The sequence below is a fragment of the Passer montanus genome, unplaced genomic scaffold, assembly GCF_014805655.1.
Source record: "Passer montanus isolate IOZ18808 unplaced genomic scaffold, ASM1480565v1 scaffold49, whole genome shotgun sequence".
Taxonomy (NCBI): domain Eukaryota; kingdom Metazoa; phylum Chordata; class Aves; order Passeriformes; family Passeridae; genus Passer; species Passer montanus.
The window spans coordinates 4240777-4258740 of NW_024369818.1; the positions used below are offsets into that span (position 1 = coordinate 4240777).

Sequence of the window (17964 nt, forward strand, 5' to 3'; positions counted from 1 at the left end):
GATATAATTAATCAGAAATTATGCCAAAGAGTAAGGAACTCTTAAGAGTAAGTATTATCCCACAGCAGCCTTATTTTTAAAAAAAATAATTGCTATATGTGGGGTAAAAATAGAGAATACCAAAGCAGAATTACTTACCACATGAAGAATTTTATTTTCTGTTTCATACACCGTACAATCCTGTGGTAAAACAGAACAAAACCAATTAAATGAATGTCACATTAAATTTCTTATTAAGAAATCACATAAGGTTTTATGCTGATTTATATTCCTGATGAACCTTAAGAATTGTTACTTTTGGAGTGGTCATTTTCCTATTTTAGCTGTCATTTTTATAAATAATCAATCTTACACTCCATAATTTCAGTGTCACCCTTACCTTGCTTTTTGCTTTAGTGTTATTACAGGGGTTAAAATATTGTTTTTCTTTCATGAAACAAAGCATACAAATTGCTAAACTGCCTCTATGACTTATTAATGTTTGAAATTCCCCTCAGTGTGACCCTCTGGAAATGGAGACACAGCCATGGCAAAGGGGTTTGACCCATCCCCAGCAGCTCTGCCCCAGCTCCTCCTGCCACTCCAAATCTCAGGTTATAGTCTGCTAAAATAGAAAATAAAAAGGAAAATACATTAAAATATCAATTCCAAGCAGAGTGAGATTAGAAGAGGGTCTCCCCAAGCCTTGGTTCCCTCTGAGCACAGCCCTGGCCAGGCTCCCTCTCCCTTTATCATGCTGGGAAATTGTTAAATCCTTCTCCAAGTGCTCTTCCATGCTGGAAAAGGCTTTCTACAGAAATGGATGTGGGATCATTTAGATGGGATAATTATATGGGATAATTTTAAAAACCTGTCTTCTTGATTTAGTTTTTTCCTTAAATAAGCTTCCAAATAAAATTTAACTTACTGATAATAGCTGAAAGGTCCCTTCAAGTAAGTCAAGATTCCCTCAGTTGGTCGGAGCCTGGCAACACCAAGGCTGAGGGTTTTTTCTTAAGAGTTGGGCTTGACATGTGGGTCCCTTGCAGCTCAGAATATTCTGTGATATCCCCTCAAGCAGTTTAAGATTTCCTGTAGTTCTCAAGATTTCCTCTTTTTACTGCATTTTAATGCATTTGCAGTAAGAATTAATTACTTCAGATCTCGCACAGAACAATTCCAACCCCTCCTTCCTGTACCCTGCATGCTCAGTTTGGGCTGGGACACCCTCTGGAGGGCTCTGCTCCCCTTTTCCAGCAGCCCAAACCCTTGGCTGCTCCTCTCCAGCTCCCAAACCTTGTCCCTTGGGTGTCCCTTCGTGGATTTTTCCCTGAGGCAGCTCCTCCAATCCCTCAGCCCAAGGAAGCCCCTCTCTCAGCTCTCAAGGTCAATATTTATTTTGGAGTATTGTTACTCCTGTGGAGAAATTAATTTCTAAGTGACTAGAGTTTACAGAATGTTGCTACAGAATAAGAAAGTCGAAATCAGAAGATTGGGAGTACCAAGGAACACAGAAGAATTTATATTAGCATTTCATGGTCAAGTATCCCTTTGATGTTCCCTCTGTATTCATACTGTTATTTTCTAGAGCACAAAAAAAATTCAATTAGTCAGTTTGGCTGGCAATGCCCAAGGCAGTTTTCCTTACAAGTTTTGCACACTTCAAACAGCTCATCCAGCATCTCCTTTTAACCCTCCACGTACCAAGAGAACAAAATGATCACAGCAGGGCTTCCAGCTTGGCTCCAGAGCTAATGTTCCTGTCTAAATGATTCCTTTAATTTCTGTGCTAGAAATACAATATGAACCTCCCTCTGAACACACTTAATTACTTCAGGTCAAAGAATAGAAGACTTATGTATAGTAAAACTGAAATTTTACTGTTTTGTAGAGCAGAATTAATGTTGGCTGTACTTATGTTGCACATTCAAGATTACATTAGCATGAAAAATGTTAATGGCTTTGGGATTCCTTCCAAAATAGATGCATATTGACTTCTTTTTAAAATACATCAGACTAGTTTAACTGAGAGGTTAAAAGCACTTGCAGTGTTACACTGAAATATTAAGATATGTAGGTCACAATATCCCTCTGATTTATTTTTCTCTGATACATAGCAATGCACTAGGGATCTCATTAAAAAAATAATCTTCCAGGACTACCATTTTTAGGATGTTGATGTATTTTTCTTAGAAAATAAATAATAGTTATAGTCACATTCTTTCTATGTTCTCCAGTAGTAAGATGACATGATAAAAATATTTGTTCTTAAAGTTTAAAAAAAATCTTTAAATTAGTAGCTGTGTTCTATTTCCCCTCTGTAAGAGGATAAACCCCAGGAATTACAAAACCAGTCACAGGAGCAGTGTTACAAACCAGGCAAGGACTGCACTGTTCTGAATATTCAAAATTGAAAGGTGCAGCCCACCTTCGTCTCTGATAAAGTGAAACTGCTCCTCTGCATATTCATGAAGAAAAAAGGTCAGTGGGACTTGTGCTCACCCACACTCTAGACAAAATTTCAATTTCTAATTCTGAAAGAAGGAAAAAATGCAAGGACCACAAATTTTTGACATAAAGAGGGTTTTATGGCAAGTTCTTGAGGACAGTTAACTAAAACTTTAAAAAAAGTGAAATATTGAGTTCATTAACTTAGTTCTATAAAACAGCATGAGTTTAGTCAACTACTGGAAAGAAACTAAAACCCTGTAAAGGAGCATTTCCACCACAACACCAGGAAAATTCTACAGCAGCCTTTGAGTGGTGGATATGACAAAGTGATATTTCAGAATACATTGCTGGCATGCATAAAATGAAATACTTCTGAAATTCAGACATGCAAAAGAAAGAGATCACTCTGGAATTAGGCAGATATACAATGGCACATGCACAGAACTGACTCATTTTACTTGGTTCAGAGGTAGAGACTTGATCAGAGTGTATTTTTAGAAAAGAGTGAACAGATGTTTGGTGAAATGTTCTTTAGCAAATGCAAGCAAAATAAGATGGAGGGGCTGAAAGCTGAAGTCTGCAAAGTTCAAACTGAAAATAACACCCAGGTTTTGCATGGCAGCTGCTGAATCACAGGATAATTCAGGTGGAGGGGCCTCTGGAGGTTATCTGGTCCAACCACCTTCTCAGGGGAGGCTGACTTAAAATTTACACCAGGTACAGAAGTTACTAAGAAACAACTCAGTAGCAGTGCAAACTAGATGGCTTTAAAACACCAGAAAAGCCATGCTGCATCCCAAACACAGTATTTGTCTAAAAATAGGGCAAAATCCATTATAGGGTATCTGAATTTATCTCAGTGAGGTTAATTAGACAGTAATGAAGGAAAGAAAAAGCAGAATTTTGTTTGGTTTTTGTTGAGAAAAGTTAGGCTGAGTTGTGCTGACATCCTTTGGTAAGACAAAGACTCTTTTTGTAGAAAGTCTGCTCTTCAGGTGTATCAGAAGCATCTACCTCAGATTTAAACATCTTGGACATAATTAGAAAAATTATAATCCCTGCTGCCTCTAGGATTGGGGAACTCTTCCTACTCAATGAAAAATTAACCAGTGGCTGCATTTATGAACAAAAACCAAAGCTGTTCTTCCCCTGCTCCTCTGCCTTTCCCTAGGGCAGCCTTGGTGCTAAAGGATGACCAGCCCCAAATTTGGTTCAGTGATTCTGGTGGATCCCATTTCAGAGCAGGAGGAGTGAGTGCACCTTGAAACTGAGCTGTAGCAGAGGGCTCAAACATCTCAATACCCTGTTTAATGTGCTTTTCTGCATATTATTATAAGCACATTTTGATGGGACATTGCACCTCAAAATCAGGATATTTCTGCAGCTCTGTGCATGACATAATTATTTTACAGTAACTTAGTGGAGGTGATCAAAAGGGTTCAGGAAACTGAGCAGAATAAAGCACATTTCCAAACAGAAATGGACAGCTGTAAATCTCCTCTGAAATTAGAGAATGAGGTTTTCTTTTAACCAGCATGAGCAGCTGTTTAAAGTTAAATAAATGACTATTCATCATAGCACTTGCATGGTATGTAAATGATAATAATAGATTAAAATAAATTTGATCTAAGGTTATGTCACTCAGAGCACACAGGACATTTGAGCATGAAGATTCATAAGCACTTTCTATATTAAACTAAGGTTACAGAGTAATGTCCCCTGTTAGAAAATTCACCTGGAGTGGCAGCTGCAAGTCGTGCACAGAAACCATGTTCAATTTGCACAAAATGCCAAAGACATTTCTCACTTAATGTGCCAGATCTGTACCCTTGACTGCTACTTTCACACTGGCTGAAGGAGGTATTTAAAATGTATATAATTCATAAAACAAGGAGCATCTGAAAGGATCTGAGACCCAGGTTCCTATTAGTTATGCCTTTCAATTCATATTCCAGCCTACAGCTGAGCCTGCAGCTCTGGTTTAGGTGAGACATTTCTGCTTTCACACATTAAGGTCAATTTTTCTCAGATTTAGTGACAGCAAAGCTGTCTTTCTATGACTGATTTGGTTTTATCTGCTCTTTCTGGTGCTAATTTTAATATAACATAACGAGAACTTAACAGACAACCATCAAACAAGCCAGATCTGACAATAAGATAAAGAAAAGACAAAACTTGATTTGTAACCTGAAGCATTTTTAAAGCATAACCCATGCACTAACCAAGCATTTTTCATCTTGGAATGACTTGGAGTTTATGCTAAAAGATTGTTTTTAAGTTGTCAAAAGGAGGACAGCTGTGGGATTACAGCTGAAGGACTGGAAAAAATAAAAAAAACCAAACTATTGCTGGCAGAGGAGAACAGAATTTCATCTGCCAAAAAGCTGGGACATGAACAACAGAAGTGGAGGCAGCAATTCAAAATTACTCTATTTTCACCTGGACCACAGGGAAAAATCAAACTCACACAAACAAAGTGCAATATCAGCTGAAGGACAGAATCAGAATCTGGACTTTTGATACTGTAGAGAAGTTCATTTTGCTTAGTGTGTAAATCAAAAAATAGCCTGGTGCTATAAGCACCTTGTAAGAGAAAGCTTAATAAAGACACATAAATAATTAAATGCCGACATAGGAATTTCTAAACTAAGAAAAGAGAAAAAGGATCTTTGTTTTCTGCTAAGAAAATGCATAAAGGACAAGATTTCCAGGAGGAATAAAGCTGACTACTATAAATTAAGCATAATAATGTAAAATACAATGACATATTTATCAGCCTTAGTTCTTTAGCTCCAAGAACTGAAATAGACTTAAAGAAGAGTGGAAAGAAAGTTTTCAGAAATACTACTGCTGCCTTACTGCTCCAAAAAGCATTTGAAATTTTGTTCTGTGCCTGGCCTGCAGGGAGGGTGCCTGGAAATCTGAGGCAGCAGAGGACAGAGGAAGGCAGGGGAGTCCTCTGCACTGGAGACAGGCCCAGCCTAAAGCCCCTATAAACTGGACTTAAGCTAAGCTTTCTCCATGCTTTCCCTCCTTCAACCCTCTCATCTTTTTCCTTTTCTTCATTCCAAGACAGCCCTGCCTGTTCTCTGACCTCTGCACATATTGCACTAACACTTTTTGTCTCATCAATATTTTATCTGCTCACAAGGGGAGCAGCTCATTGTAAATATTTGTAAAATTTATTTACCCTCAGTCTTTCAGTACCTGTGTGTCACCTCTTGTCTCACTTCAGGGGCAGACATTGCTAGAGACTGTTATTATAATATTGTATTATGTTAATTCTATTCTATGCTAATTTTTGTAGGGGTCACAGCTCCAAGCCTGATTCAAGGAGTGTTTGGACAATGCCCTCAGACACAGAGTGGGATTTTTGGAGTGTCTGTGCAGGGCCAGGAGTTGGAATTGATTATTCTGGTGTGTCTCTTCCAACACAGTATATTCTATAATTCTATATATCTCATAGAACTAAAGACGAGATAAATTACTTTTATGTACTTGTGGACTTGTATATTGCAATACAAAACTTGTATATTACAATAGAAAATTCCATGCTGCTGGCTCTCCTTTCAGTGAACAAGCCACAGCAGGTTCTGGATGTATTTGTGTGTATATTAAGAACTTGTCCCCAAAATATTTTGGATCACACATATTTTAATCTGGAATAACCTTCTAGCAGGAGTTGTTTTCCACTGTGGCTTTATTCTTCTGTCTAAGGCTTACATGGTGGCCAACCACCTGACATGAAATTGTCCACTCCAGAGCAAAGTGGATTATTTTTAACTTCACACCATCCTTCAATCTATTCAAGAGGATCCCCAAAGTCCAGAAATCTTCCTGTCCCTCCCAAAAAATGAGAGCATGGAAGGAACAGGGAGGCAATGCTGTAACAACTTTTCTGCTGATGTTAGAGCTGGAGTTATTTTTCTATCACAGTTTTTTCAAGCAGTGATGTGAAAGGCCTCAGAGCAGAGAGCCACTCCTACCTGTTGCACAATGGTTGTTAGTTCCAGGCACAGTTGGACAATGTTGTTTTTCAGCAGTGAATATTCTGTCACGCTGACAAACGGAGACCTGGGACAGGGCAAGGATAAGTTTACGCAGAATTAGGAACCACAATTTACACTACAGGCAGATATATTTAACACAGGGGTGAGTTCTACAGCACAGAAACGCCAAATCATTTTCATCTCCAGCAGCAAATTGCACAACTTTTGTAATATACACCTTTGAAACAAAAATAATGCAGGCAGGATGCAAACTGGATTTTGGCCAGAACATCATAAGTTCTTATTCTTATGGAGAATAGAAATAGGAGATTTCAAATAACCATAAGCAGCCCAGATTTTCTTTGTACTGCTTATCAAAAAGATGGCATTTCTGGTATGACATCACTCCTCAGCAGCAATCAGCACTTAATTCAGAGAGCACAGTAATGCTTACTTAGTCACAGCTTCCTGCAACTCAGATTCTCTTCAGGCTTTCCAAATTCTGGCTGAATCTGACCCCGTTTGAATTTATAAGAGCTGACAAGGTCATAGCCTGAGAGAATATGACTGCTGGCATTAGGTTAGGAAGATGTCACCAGGATTATACAAATCCTGTAAAGGAGGCTGATTCACTCTCACTGTGATTTCTGAGGTGCCATTTATATGTTCCAGAGCATTCCAACTCCAGATAAAGCTATTCACTGCTATAACTACAAAGAAAAACAAGCCAAAGTTTGTTTGTTCCAAACAAGAAAAATGCTGGTTATGTTTTGGTTTCTGTCTTGCCACAGTCACAGAGATACTTTTAATCAAATTCTCAGTTCATAAATGTAAAACACCAATGCTGGTTGTTGAGCATTAAGCATCACACCTGTACCTAAAACATCCAGTCTACTCCTGATAAATAAGAACATTTAATTTTCAGATTAAGCAAGTACTATCATTTATTTGGAACATTCTTAATAGATTTGCTCAACTCCAGCTTTTCTGTGTCGTTTTGATGACTGAAAGACAGCTCAAGCTCCACAAGCTTTCCTTCCCTGCCCCTCATTCTGAAATTTCTGATATTACCAGTCGTGGCAGTGAGAATAGCACAGAAATATTAAATTCACAAAAAATCCAGCTGAAAGAATCTCAAAAGGCATTTAGAGCAAATTTTAACACTCTCCTGACAGAGAAGAGTACTAAATTTTTGATTCTAATATTTCACAAAATTCTAAAAATTTAGAGCTAGAATTCCAGACCTGCAATTTTAATATTAAAATAAAAGAGTCCAAGAGGCAAAGAAAGAACAAATACAAAACTCCCCGAAGAATTATTCTCATGCACAAGGGACTGAGGAACAGTTAATTACCTGTCCAGCCAGGCGAGTAAGTTCTTGGCAGCACCAATCAGGTCAACTACAGAGGTAAGGAAATCATTTGGCAGTCGTCTGGAGGCCCTGCCATCGTAGTGGCCACTCCTCCTCCTACCCGTTATAAAGTTCTGAAGGTTTTTGGCTGAGGCATTCAGCTTGTGAGACAGAGTCCTCAGGTTTTCAGTCTCCAAACCGTAATTCTGGGGGAAAGAAGAAGATGGAGAGGGTGTGTGGTCAGCTGCAGGAACCAAACTGTGAGGAGGAACATCCTGGAGTGCCGTGGCTGAGAGGCTGGCTCTGGGTACCTGGGTTGGGATTAAACAGGAATATTTGGGTTGGGACACACAGATCTCCAAAACCAATCTTTACCACATTAACAACAGCCAGCCTGGGACACAGCCTCTGCTGCCAGCAGCACTCACTGTCCAACACAACTCACTGGGTTCAGCCACGTCCCTGGGGGAAGGAAGGGAAAAAAGGATCCCAAGTGCTGAGTCCCAAGGTCTGTCCCATGTTTTGTCACGTTGCAACAGAGTTCAGCATGTCCAGGGAGAGTGCAGCTGCTGGTGCAGGGCACGGGAGCAAAATGAGATGGGTCTTGGTTTCACAAAGCTCAAAAATCCATTTATTACCCCTGGGGAGGAGGGGCGGGACGAAGATGAAAAGACGGCTCAAAGACAGGTTTGTGGGGATTTTATAGGGTACTGCAGGGGTGGAGTTTAGGGTTTGGGTCAAGGGAGGAGTCATTAGCAACACAAGAAGGGTGAGGTCAAATTCCTGCCTTTTTGGAACAGGAGCACACCTCAGTCCCATTCTCAGGGAGGGAGCTGAGGGAGGGCACTGTCCCCTCTCTGCTGTGGCCCAGGGTGTCTGTCACCTCGCTCTGGAGCTGTCCCACTGCTGGATCCCAGCTCCTGGAGCTCCTGCACCTGAGCAGAGCATTCTCCTGTGAACCAGGAGTAAAGTGGAGCTTGGCCTTGCCCAGGGGAGCACAGGAGCAGCCTCTGCTGAGCCCTGCTGCTGCTGGACACAGCTGTCCACATCTGGAACAGGGAACACCCAGCCAGGGCAGAGCAAGGGCTGCTCCTGCTCCCCAGGGCTGCTCAGGAACAGTCTGAGCAGAGAATCTGTGGGAGATGCTGCTCGTGGCTCAGAGACTGCAGCCAGTTCCATATTTAAGAGCTCTGAGTGGATTTTTGTCCATGGTTCCAGTGCTGATGGCAGGAGAAGGGTTGAATGTAATTGAAGGTTTGCAGACACAAGTCCCTTTCCCCTTTATCCACATTCCTTCATCTGTGTCTCAGTCCTTTTATCACCAGGTCTGTTCCCCACTTAGACCATGATAATGAGCACAAAGATAGTTCAAATCCATTAAATAATTCAAATTCACACAGAAAGTCTCAAACACACTGTATTGAACCCAGATTTTTGCAGCCCCCACAGGATGTAGGACATGAAAGAATTTAATGAACATTTAAACAAAATCAACTCTCAGATTGCTTACTCTTAATTTCAACTATGCTTATATTACAGAGGATAATCATGAATATCACACATTAATATTTTTGTCTAAACTTCTTTCTCAAAGCAGAGAATAAAGAATTGAAAAAAATACACTTCTTGACAGATGCCAACATGGATATTTGTACTAGAAATAATAATTTTCAACTCCAGAAAAGGGAAATAGGCTGACCAATAACAAGATTATAAACTGGGATTGTATGGAAAGCAAACAAAGCACAGACAAACACTTGGTGAAATGGTTTGGACCTCTGACAGCTGGCACTGGGGACAGTGCCTTCCCTGCCAGCCATTCTCCCTGTCAAAGTTCACTCTGAGAAATAAATCAAGGCTTTGCCTCCAGCTTGGAGGGAAATCTAGGAGAAAGGAACCACTTTGCTACCTTAGCTGACTGCAGAGAATTAGATTGAAATACCAGGGAGAGAATTAATTTCACTGTTAGGCTGTATCACAGCTAAAACTTCGTGCTAGGGACCAGATCATCCAGTTCAAGACTAAATTGCTACAGATGAGAAAAAACTCTCATCAACTTTTTTTTTTTTTTTTTCCCCCCAGGAGTAAATACAGCAGAATTAACAACAGTGTAACCAAAGAAAATAATTCTCCTTTGGAAAAGTTTAAAGAGCAAGCTCTATGTGACAGTAGTGTGTCATCTGTGTAACATCACATCTTTCATTACTGCACTGAAGGAATTCCCTCCCCTGCTCTATTTACAGCAGAATTAGCAACAGTGTAACCAAAGAAAATAATTCTCCTTTGGAAAAGTTTAAAGAGCAAGCTCTATGTGACAGTAGTGTGTCATCTGTGTAACATCACATCTTTCATTACTGCACTGAAGGAATTCCCTCCCCTGCTCTATTTTCCTCTTGGCTTGCACTCATGCCAGGATGATGACTAAGTGGGTGCACTGGGATGCCTTTTGCAGCTCTCAACCAGCTGGGCAGGGCCTGCTTTCCCTCAGAACAGGTTTCATTCTGCACACTCAGCAGCACGCTGCAAGGGTGATGAACTAGATCCTCCTGGTTGCTTATTCCCGTGGAAACAAGCAGGAAAAAAATTCTCCCAATAATTTGTTATTGCATAAAAGCTCTGGAAAGCTGTCACTTTACTTTTAAGAGGAGTTAAGCAGCAAAGGACACAGTTGGATCACTGAATCTATAAATACCAGAGGGAATTTCAGATCCCAGCAAGTGCAATCAGCCAGAGAGATCTTCTGCAGCCACTGGAAAACAGAGAGGACTGAGCAGGAAATGTGTGAGAGGAAATCCATCCCACAAAGAAAAAGTGCTTTGCTTTATCTTGGAGTTTATCGCTTGCATGCCAATGACAACCTCAATTAGTGTCAATATAAAATTTAAAATACAGCAAAATGTAGATAAAATGAATCCATAAAGATAATCAGAAGATGAAAGGAAATTTTTCAGCACAGTAGAAGTGCTGATGCAAGTTAGTGTTTTACCTGAGACTGAGAGGGGCACAATAAAGGGGAAAGACAAAACTATTATGAAAGCTTATTAGACAAAAGTATCCACAATACAACAAAAATAAGTAAAAGTAGTAAGTTTAAAAAACAAAAAAACCCTATAACAACTATATATTTAGTTTAAAAATTATATATTACCTTATTAAATAACAAACCTTGTAAGTATTGTTAAACTATAACCAACTATTTAATCCTCTAAAACCTCACAACCTCTAATATTTATCTAAACAAGAAATCTTTCTTAACTCAACATTATTGCCATCCCTTCATTTTTCACAACCATAGTGGTTTCTGGCAATGATTGAGCAGGTGAGGAGCCTTGTGGATGGCACTGCCAAAACCCAGATCTCCTCTAATTCCTGCAGGCACCTCGTCTCCGTGGTGTAAGGGAGAGAGTCCAGAGCTGCCAGGCTGAATCATGCTCACAGCTGCCAGGCCAGACTTCAGCTCTCCCAGCCACACATTCTGCTCCTTTCTAACTCACATTCTGAGTTAAATATCTGCTGCTCTTGTGAGCCACACCATGGGAATGGTGCTCCTGAGCCTGGAAAATTCTGTCTCCTGGCAGCAGATTCAGGTGGTTTCTTTCTTGCACTGTGAATCCCAGGTATAATGTCTGGTTTAAAAAGAAAGACAGGAAAATAAAAGAGAAAACCTCTAAAGGGGGAAAGAGGGTGCCATTAGCATAGGCAGGATTATTTTTCATCCCAAGAGCAGGGGAAAATGAATAAGAAAGGGTTGTTCCATTCCCTGGTTCTGTTTCAGGACACTTCAGGTTGTTCCATCATCAATGACTCAATCAGTGGAAATGGATACACAAGTTTAGAGAATGAATCCTGACTACCAAAACGACCCCAGATGTTGCCTGTCTAGAACCACACAGCCACATAATTTGTCAAATTATCCTGAAATCTGGATCAGGAAGCTGATTAATGAGAAGAGAAAGTTGCCTAAAGTGAGTCACTAATGCTCCATTTCAGAAAAAGAGACCTGGACAGGAACACTGCAGAAAGTGCCAAAGCAACAGCACACCTTCAACACAGAAAGAGATGACTGGAAAATCTGTTAAATCTTTAAGTTTTTTTCATATAAAAGCACAGCTCAAACAGTAAGAACTCCTGTATCTCCACTGACAGCATTATTACCTGCACAGATTATCTGGTTTATTCAGCGACTGATCCCCTGTTCCAGGCTGGAGCTCAGCAGCTCCTGACACCCCTTTCCGTGAGAGGAGCTGCAAAGGAGGATTTCAGGAGGCAGAAATTAAACACGAGGGTGAGATCAGAGGCAGACAAGCTCATTAGGGATGAATGTCATCAGCACAAGCCCAGGATGAAGCTGTGCTGGCAGTGCCACTCCTCAGTGGGGCGTGCAGCTGCTCTGGGGAGGGATAACTCTGCTGGATGCCATGAGGGGCCTGACAGCTGCCCTGCAAGCAAAGCTGAGTTAAGAGAACAAATAGCAATTGATGCTTTTCAAGTGTGTCCATAACAAAGAAAACAAAGCCTTCAGCATAGAAACAGATTAGAGAAGATACATGAACATTTTTGTAAGCTAGGCTACGTGCATAAATAGATGTGTATTCACACCTTATTAAATTTCTGTAAAACTTTTGCCAATTATATTGATGTTAATTGCTCTGCACCAATAAATACAATAAGTTATTGTGATGTAGTTAATGACTTAAAATCATGCTTTGTTAAGAGTATATAAGCTAGAGAATACGTAGAATAAAAAAACTTTTTCTTCTTAGACCCTAATCACGTGTGTGTATGTCACATCCAGCCTAACAGTGACAGGCTGCCTGCAGAGCACAGCTCTTAAATTCAGTTATTTCCCTGGAATTCTCCCGTTTCCAGGCTCTCTGTCCTGGTTCCCCTCTCCTGCTGGGGCTGAGCTGCTGTGCTGGTGGCTGGGGTTATTGGAGGTGGTGAGGGAACAGATCCCCCCAAGGCTTTCACACTTGATGGGATTTTCTGAAGAGCAGAAAACAGGTGGCTCTTGTCAGAAATGGTAGAATTCAGGTGACAGGAAAAAATGACATTTTTTTCCTAGCAACCTGAAGCAGACTCTTGTTTTTCCTAGTGCAGAGAAGATATGATGAAAGAGAGAAGCTGTTGAATACTCCCTATAATTGAAATTGGAATTTTGGAAACTGAAATCTGCCTCCAAAAAGATAATCTTAAAAAAATAATCTTACAATTGAAATCTGCCTTCTCCTCTTTTTAATGCCATAAACCCAAAATGCAGAAATAGCTAAACACATATTCACCACTGAACCTTCCTGCCCTGTGCCTGTGTCACAATTCCAGCTAAAACTCTGCTTGTTTTTTACATTCTGGTTCAACGTTCCATTTTTAAATAATTGAGCAAATTCTGTATCCATCCGACAATATAAAATCTGAGCTTCATACATATCCAAAGAATTGGAATTAAAAACATCTTCAGTTGTGGCTTCAGGTGTTCTCATACCTTACTGAAGGTAAGCAATAACATCACAGGGAGGATTTTATGCTAATAAAGCAATCTGGGAGAATTTTAGCTACAAAGATAAAATAGATCAAATTATTGGAGCCAACATCAAGATAAAAAATAATTAATATAATGGGGAAAAATATCCAAGTGCTAAGCAGTTTTTTGCAAACACCAGCACCTGAATATCAAAAGCCAAGCACAAAATACCTACAGCACATGAAGAGTTTATTTCTTCTGTGGAAACCCTCCTCCAGCATTTTTTCTTACAGGTAGAGCTATAATGAAATTGTTTTGTCATAACGTGACATACAGAGATAGAAATAATGAATGCACATTGAAATTTAATAGGCACAGGATGTAATTTTAACTAAACAGTTTATATTGCATAAGTAATGACTTTAACTTACCTTAAAAACAGATTTCTTTCTAATTATAGTAATTTTTCTTCATGTTGTCATTCGTGTGAGTAGTCAGTGTAATACATATGTATAATAAAACAGTGTAATATATATATGTATATATACAGTGTAATATATATGTATAAATATACAAACACATGGGTGCATCCACAGCTTTTTCTGTAGGTGATACTTTGAGACTGTTACAATTTTCACTGAATAAAAAAGAGCGTCAGTGTAATACATATATATAATAAAACAGTGTGATATATATATGTATATATACAAACAGTGTAATGTATATGTATAAATATACAAACACATGGGTGCATCCACAGCTTTTTCTGTAGGTGATACTTTGAGACTGTTACAATTTTCACTGAATAAAAAAGAGAAATAAAAGGGCAGAGGAGGAGATCTGACTGAGGAGGTGAAAGGAAACAACACTGACTGAAATTCAAGCACCTTACATGGAATTCACCACATTCAAGGCATTTAAAACACCACAACCTAAATATTGAGCTGCAGCCCCATTTCTACATTTCATGCTAAAGCTTTAAAAATGCTCTAAATTATTGGGAATGTATAAACTCCATCTACAGGGACTTATTCCCCAATTCAGCCATTCTCAGGTCACCCATAAATTCATTTATTGTGGGTGTGCAGCCCCTCAGCAGCTCCGTGGGGATGCTCTGCTCCCCTCCCTGGCCCCTTCCAGGCTGCTCCTGGTCCCCAGGAGGTGCCAGAGCCACCCCTGTCCTACCTGGGCTCAGTGACAGCTCTGGGAGCACTGGGGGGATCCCCAGAGGAGCTCTGGGACTGTCCCTGGGCACTCAGGGACCCTGCAGCTCCCTGCTCTGCCAGGCTCTGGCTGCTGCTCCAGCTTTGCCGTGACAGTCAGAGTTTGGGGACAGCATGGAGCCAGCCAGCTCTTAATAAAACCAGGCAAACACAGCCTGTTTGACTGGAAAAGCAAAAGCCACAATTAATCACACACTCTGATTTTAGCATAAATACTTCTGGCACATACATAGAATGAAAACTGTCAAAAAGCATTTTTTTTTCCCTTTAAATTTCCTTTCTGGAGGGATGTTTTTAAAGGTTAAGAGGCTTTGAAACAGTGAAAACCTGATTCTGTAAGCACTTCTTTGATTTCACTAAAGTTTTGTGGTGAAGTTTTTATGATACAACTTAAACTGAAGATATTGAAATAGCAGAAAGTCCAGGTGGGTGAGGCAGTGCATTTCCACCAGGTGTGTCTGGTTTTCCTCTTGAAAAAGAATTTACAGGCTGCTCATCCTTGGTTTGAATGGCAATTTAAAAAAGGCCAAATAAATTTTAAATTAGGGAGCCTATGAAGCAGTGCACAAGTTCAGGTCTAGAGACTGGAACCCAAAACCTAAAATTTCCTGAATGGTGAAATAGGGATAATTATTACAATCTGATGCAAGTTATGACACCACTTGATAAAAAGTTAAAACAAACCAAAGAAAATATAAGTTTTGTTAATGAGAATGTGTTAGATGTAGTTCACACAGTTTATACACTGACATATTCAATAATTTATGTATTTTATATGTATATATAAAATCCTAGTGCTGTTGTTTTGAAAACTATAAATGTATTAGAAAAATAATTTCCATGCATGGCTGGGGAATGCAGCTCCAGTAAAATATGGCCCAAATTTGGTTCAGCTTTTTCTTTAAAAGCTTTTCTCATTCTTAATCAGTAAATTAGCATAATAACATACCATAAATATATAATAAACCCCATCCTTCTGCCTCTCTTGAACAACATTTGCCCATCATTCCAGTTAAACTGCAGTATCATAGCACAGTTTATGTGCACAGAACGTGACATTTCACCAAAATAAAAGTATGGAGTTCATTAATAACTATGCTAATACTATGCAAATATGCAACATCATAATACAAATTGGAGTCTATTATTTGAAACACCTCGATGCTTTTTTATGTGCAGCTTTCCTCCCCCTTGTTCTCCCTTCCATTATAATTATCCCACCTTGCTGGAGCAAATTGTGTCACAATTCTTTGTCTCCTGAGTCTGTAATTTGGAACGTGTCACGGAGCTCCTGAGCACTCCACACACCTTCCCATTATCTTGTAAATAGATAAATTAAGCAGATCTAGAAATAAGATTAAATATTTTAACCTATTCAAAAAAATTAAGATCTGCATTATATTTTTTTATCTACAGAAGAAGCTTTAGCACTTACATTGCAATTGAGATATCTATATATACATCTAAAGATATACTATATCTGATATCTGTATATTTAGATATACTATATATATCTAAATATACAGATATCAGATATATAGATATAGATATGTCATCAAGCATAATTAAGGTACCCTGGAAAGTTTTTACATTGTTAACAAATGTGATTTTTATTTAAGATAAGAATTTGAACTTGGTACTCTTTCCTTAAAAATTGGACTCAAAAAGATTGTTAGCCAGCCATTGAAACGGGTATTTTTTCAGAATAAGGTTTTGAAATAAATTGTTAACTTTATGTTTAAGACTTCAGAGTCAGGTGATTGGGCTCCTGGTGAGAGCAAAGCAGCAGATGAGGTCAGAGATGGAGATTTATTGTTCAGGGATCTCAGGTTATGTAAGGCTTGCCCCTCTCTAGGCCAGCCTAAAGCTGCACAGAGCACCAGTTCCTGCCCTGATTAAGATGAGCAGGAATTAACAGGATCCCTGATCTCCTGCCTAAACATTTTATAAGGAGCTTTTACCTGGCAGCTCTTCCACAGATCTCTGAGCAAACTGCACAAAGCCTCCTTGCTCTGCTTAATCCTAATGAAGCACTGTGATTTCAATTGTGGAATAAACAAATACTCCCCTAATTGGGTGAGCTTGAATAAACTGGAACATCTCCCTGGTTTGGGTGCGGAGGGCTGCACAGGGATCTGGGGTGAGAGAGAGGAGCCAAGTGCCTAAATCACAAAAAAAAATCAGGAAAGCAAGCTCCTTACACACAGAATAGATTTCAAAAATGTCCCACAGAATTTAACCAATCTGCTCCACTGGGCAGCCTGACAGAGATATGTGTGTGATGGGCGTGCAGAGCCCGAAAATGCATTTTACAGTTCTCTCTCACTGTCCCACATGACATCCAGCACATTGTGACCCATCACCACTGTCATTTTTGGGTAAGGTCTGTGAAAATGTGGGATCTGCTCTTCACATCCCACAGACTCCTGACTGCCATAATGGTATCAAGTATAAAGGAAGTGCATTAATTTTTACAGTTCCTGCCACTCCGAGTCTGCTGACCATGCTCAAGGAATGCCTTAATTACATTTTTTTCCATGTATATTTTGGCTGTTTTCCTTTTTTCCATCCCCCTTGAAGAAATTTTAATTAACATCTGAAACCTCCTTATATTTTTCATAGTTTTAGAGGACTCATTCAGCAAGTCCCTTAATTTTAATTTAATTTTGTTTGTAAATAATCTAAACACCTAAAATCAACCCAGCTATTTGGCTATTTAGTGCCCATTCTCATCAAAGCTTTAAGAAATGAAAATTTTAAAAGAGAGGAGAGCTCATATCTCATTTCAGTTGTAAAGTGTAATAAATTATTATTTACATATCCAAACCACCAATTGTTATTTCTGCAGAGATGATGAACCATCAGATTCAGAAACAGGAGAACTGATCCAGACCTGTGATTTAATTTCTCTGGGAGAAGGCTTTTTCTGCTTTTCCTCAGCAGCATCCCTTGGAGCTGCCCTCCCACTCTGATTCTAATTCACATTTTCTACTCAAATCTGACCAGGAGTTTAGATCTAAAATCCCAGGATGCAAATCTGCATTTAAAAAAAAATAAATCTTTGTTTCTAAACACATTCAATGCTTTCTCATACTTTTCTTTGAGCAAAACCTTAATAGCCCAGCAGCACGAAATAACAAAACCTTCCCATGACCAGAACAACCTTCCCACGACCAGAACAACCTTCCCACGACCAGAACATCCTGCCCATGACCAGAACATCCTGCCCATGACCAGAACAACCTGCCCATGACCAGAACATCCTGCCCATGACCAGAACATCCTGCCCATGACCAGAGCAACCTGCCCACGACCAGAACATCCTGCCCATGACCAGAACATCCTGCCCATGACCAGAACAACCTGCCCATGACCAGAACAACCTGCCCATGACCAGAACATCCTGCCCATGACCCTGCTGGCAAAGTGGTGGGTGCCTTGCAGCCTCCACTCAGCCTTTGGCCAGTGCCACGCTGACATCTGGGCACAATTAACACATCCAATGTCAAC

General features: G+C 39.7%; 1 protein-coding gene across 2 annotated transcripts in view; it reads right to left on the reverse strand.

The window, feature by feature from the left end:
• LOC120508760 (connector enhancer of kinase suppressor of ras 2-like) overlaps nucleotides 1–17964 on the reverse strand; it is a 164809-nt gene that overhangs the window by 73820 nt on the left and 73025 nt on the right. For both annotated transcript variants that reach the window (XM_039722659.1, XM_039722658.1), the window contains exons 4-6: nucleotides 7774–7976; nucleotides 6417–6504; nucleotides 139–180 (exon numbers count right to left, since the gene is read on the reverse strand). In XM_039722659.1, the coding sequence (XP_039578593.1) occupies nucleotides 139–180; nucleotides 6417–6504; nucleotides 7774–7976 (333 nt within the window). The remainder of the gene's footprint in view (nucleotides 1–138; nucleotides 181–6416; nucleotides 6505–7773; nucleotides 7977–17964) is intronic.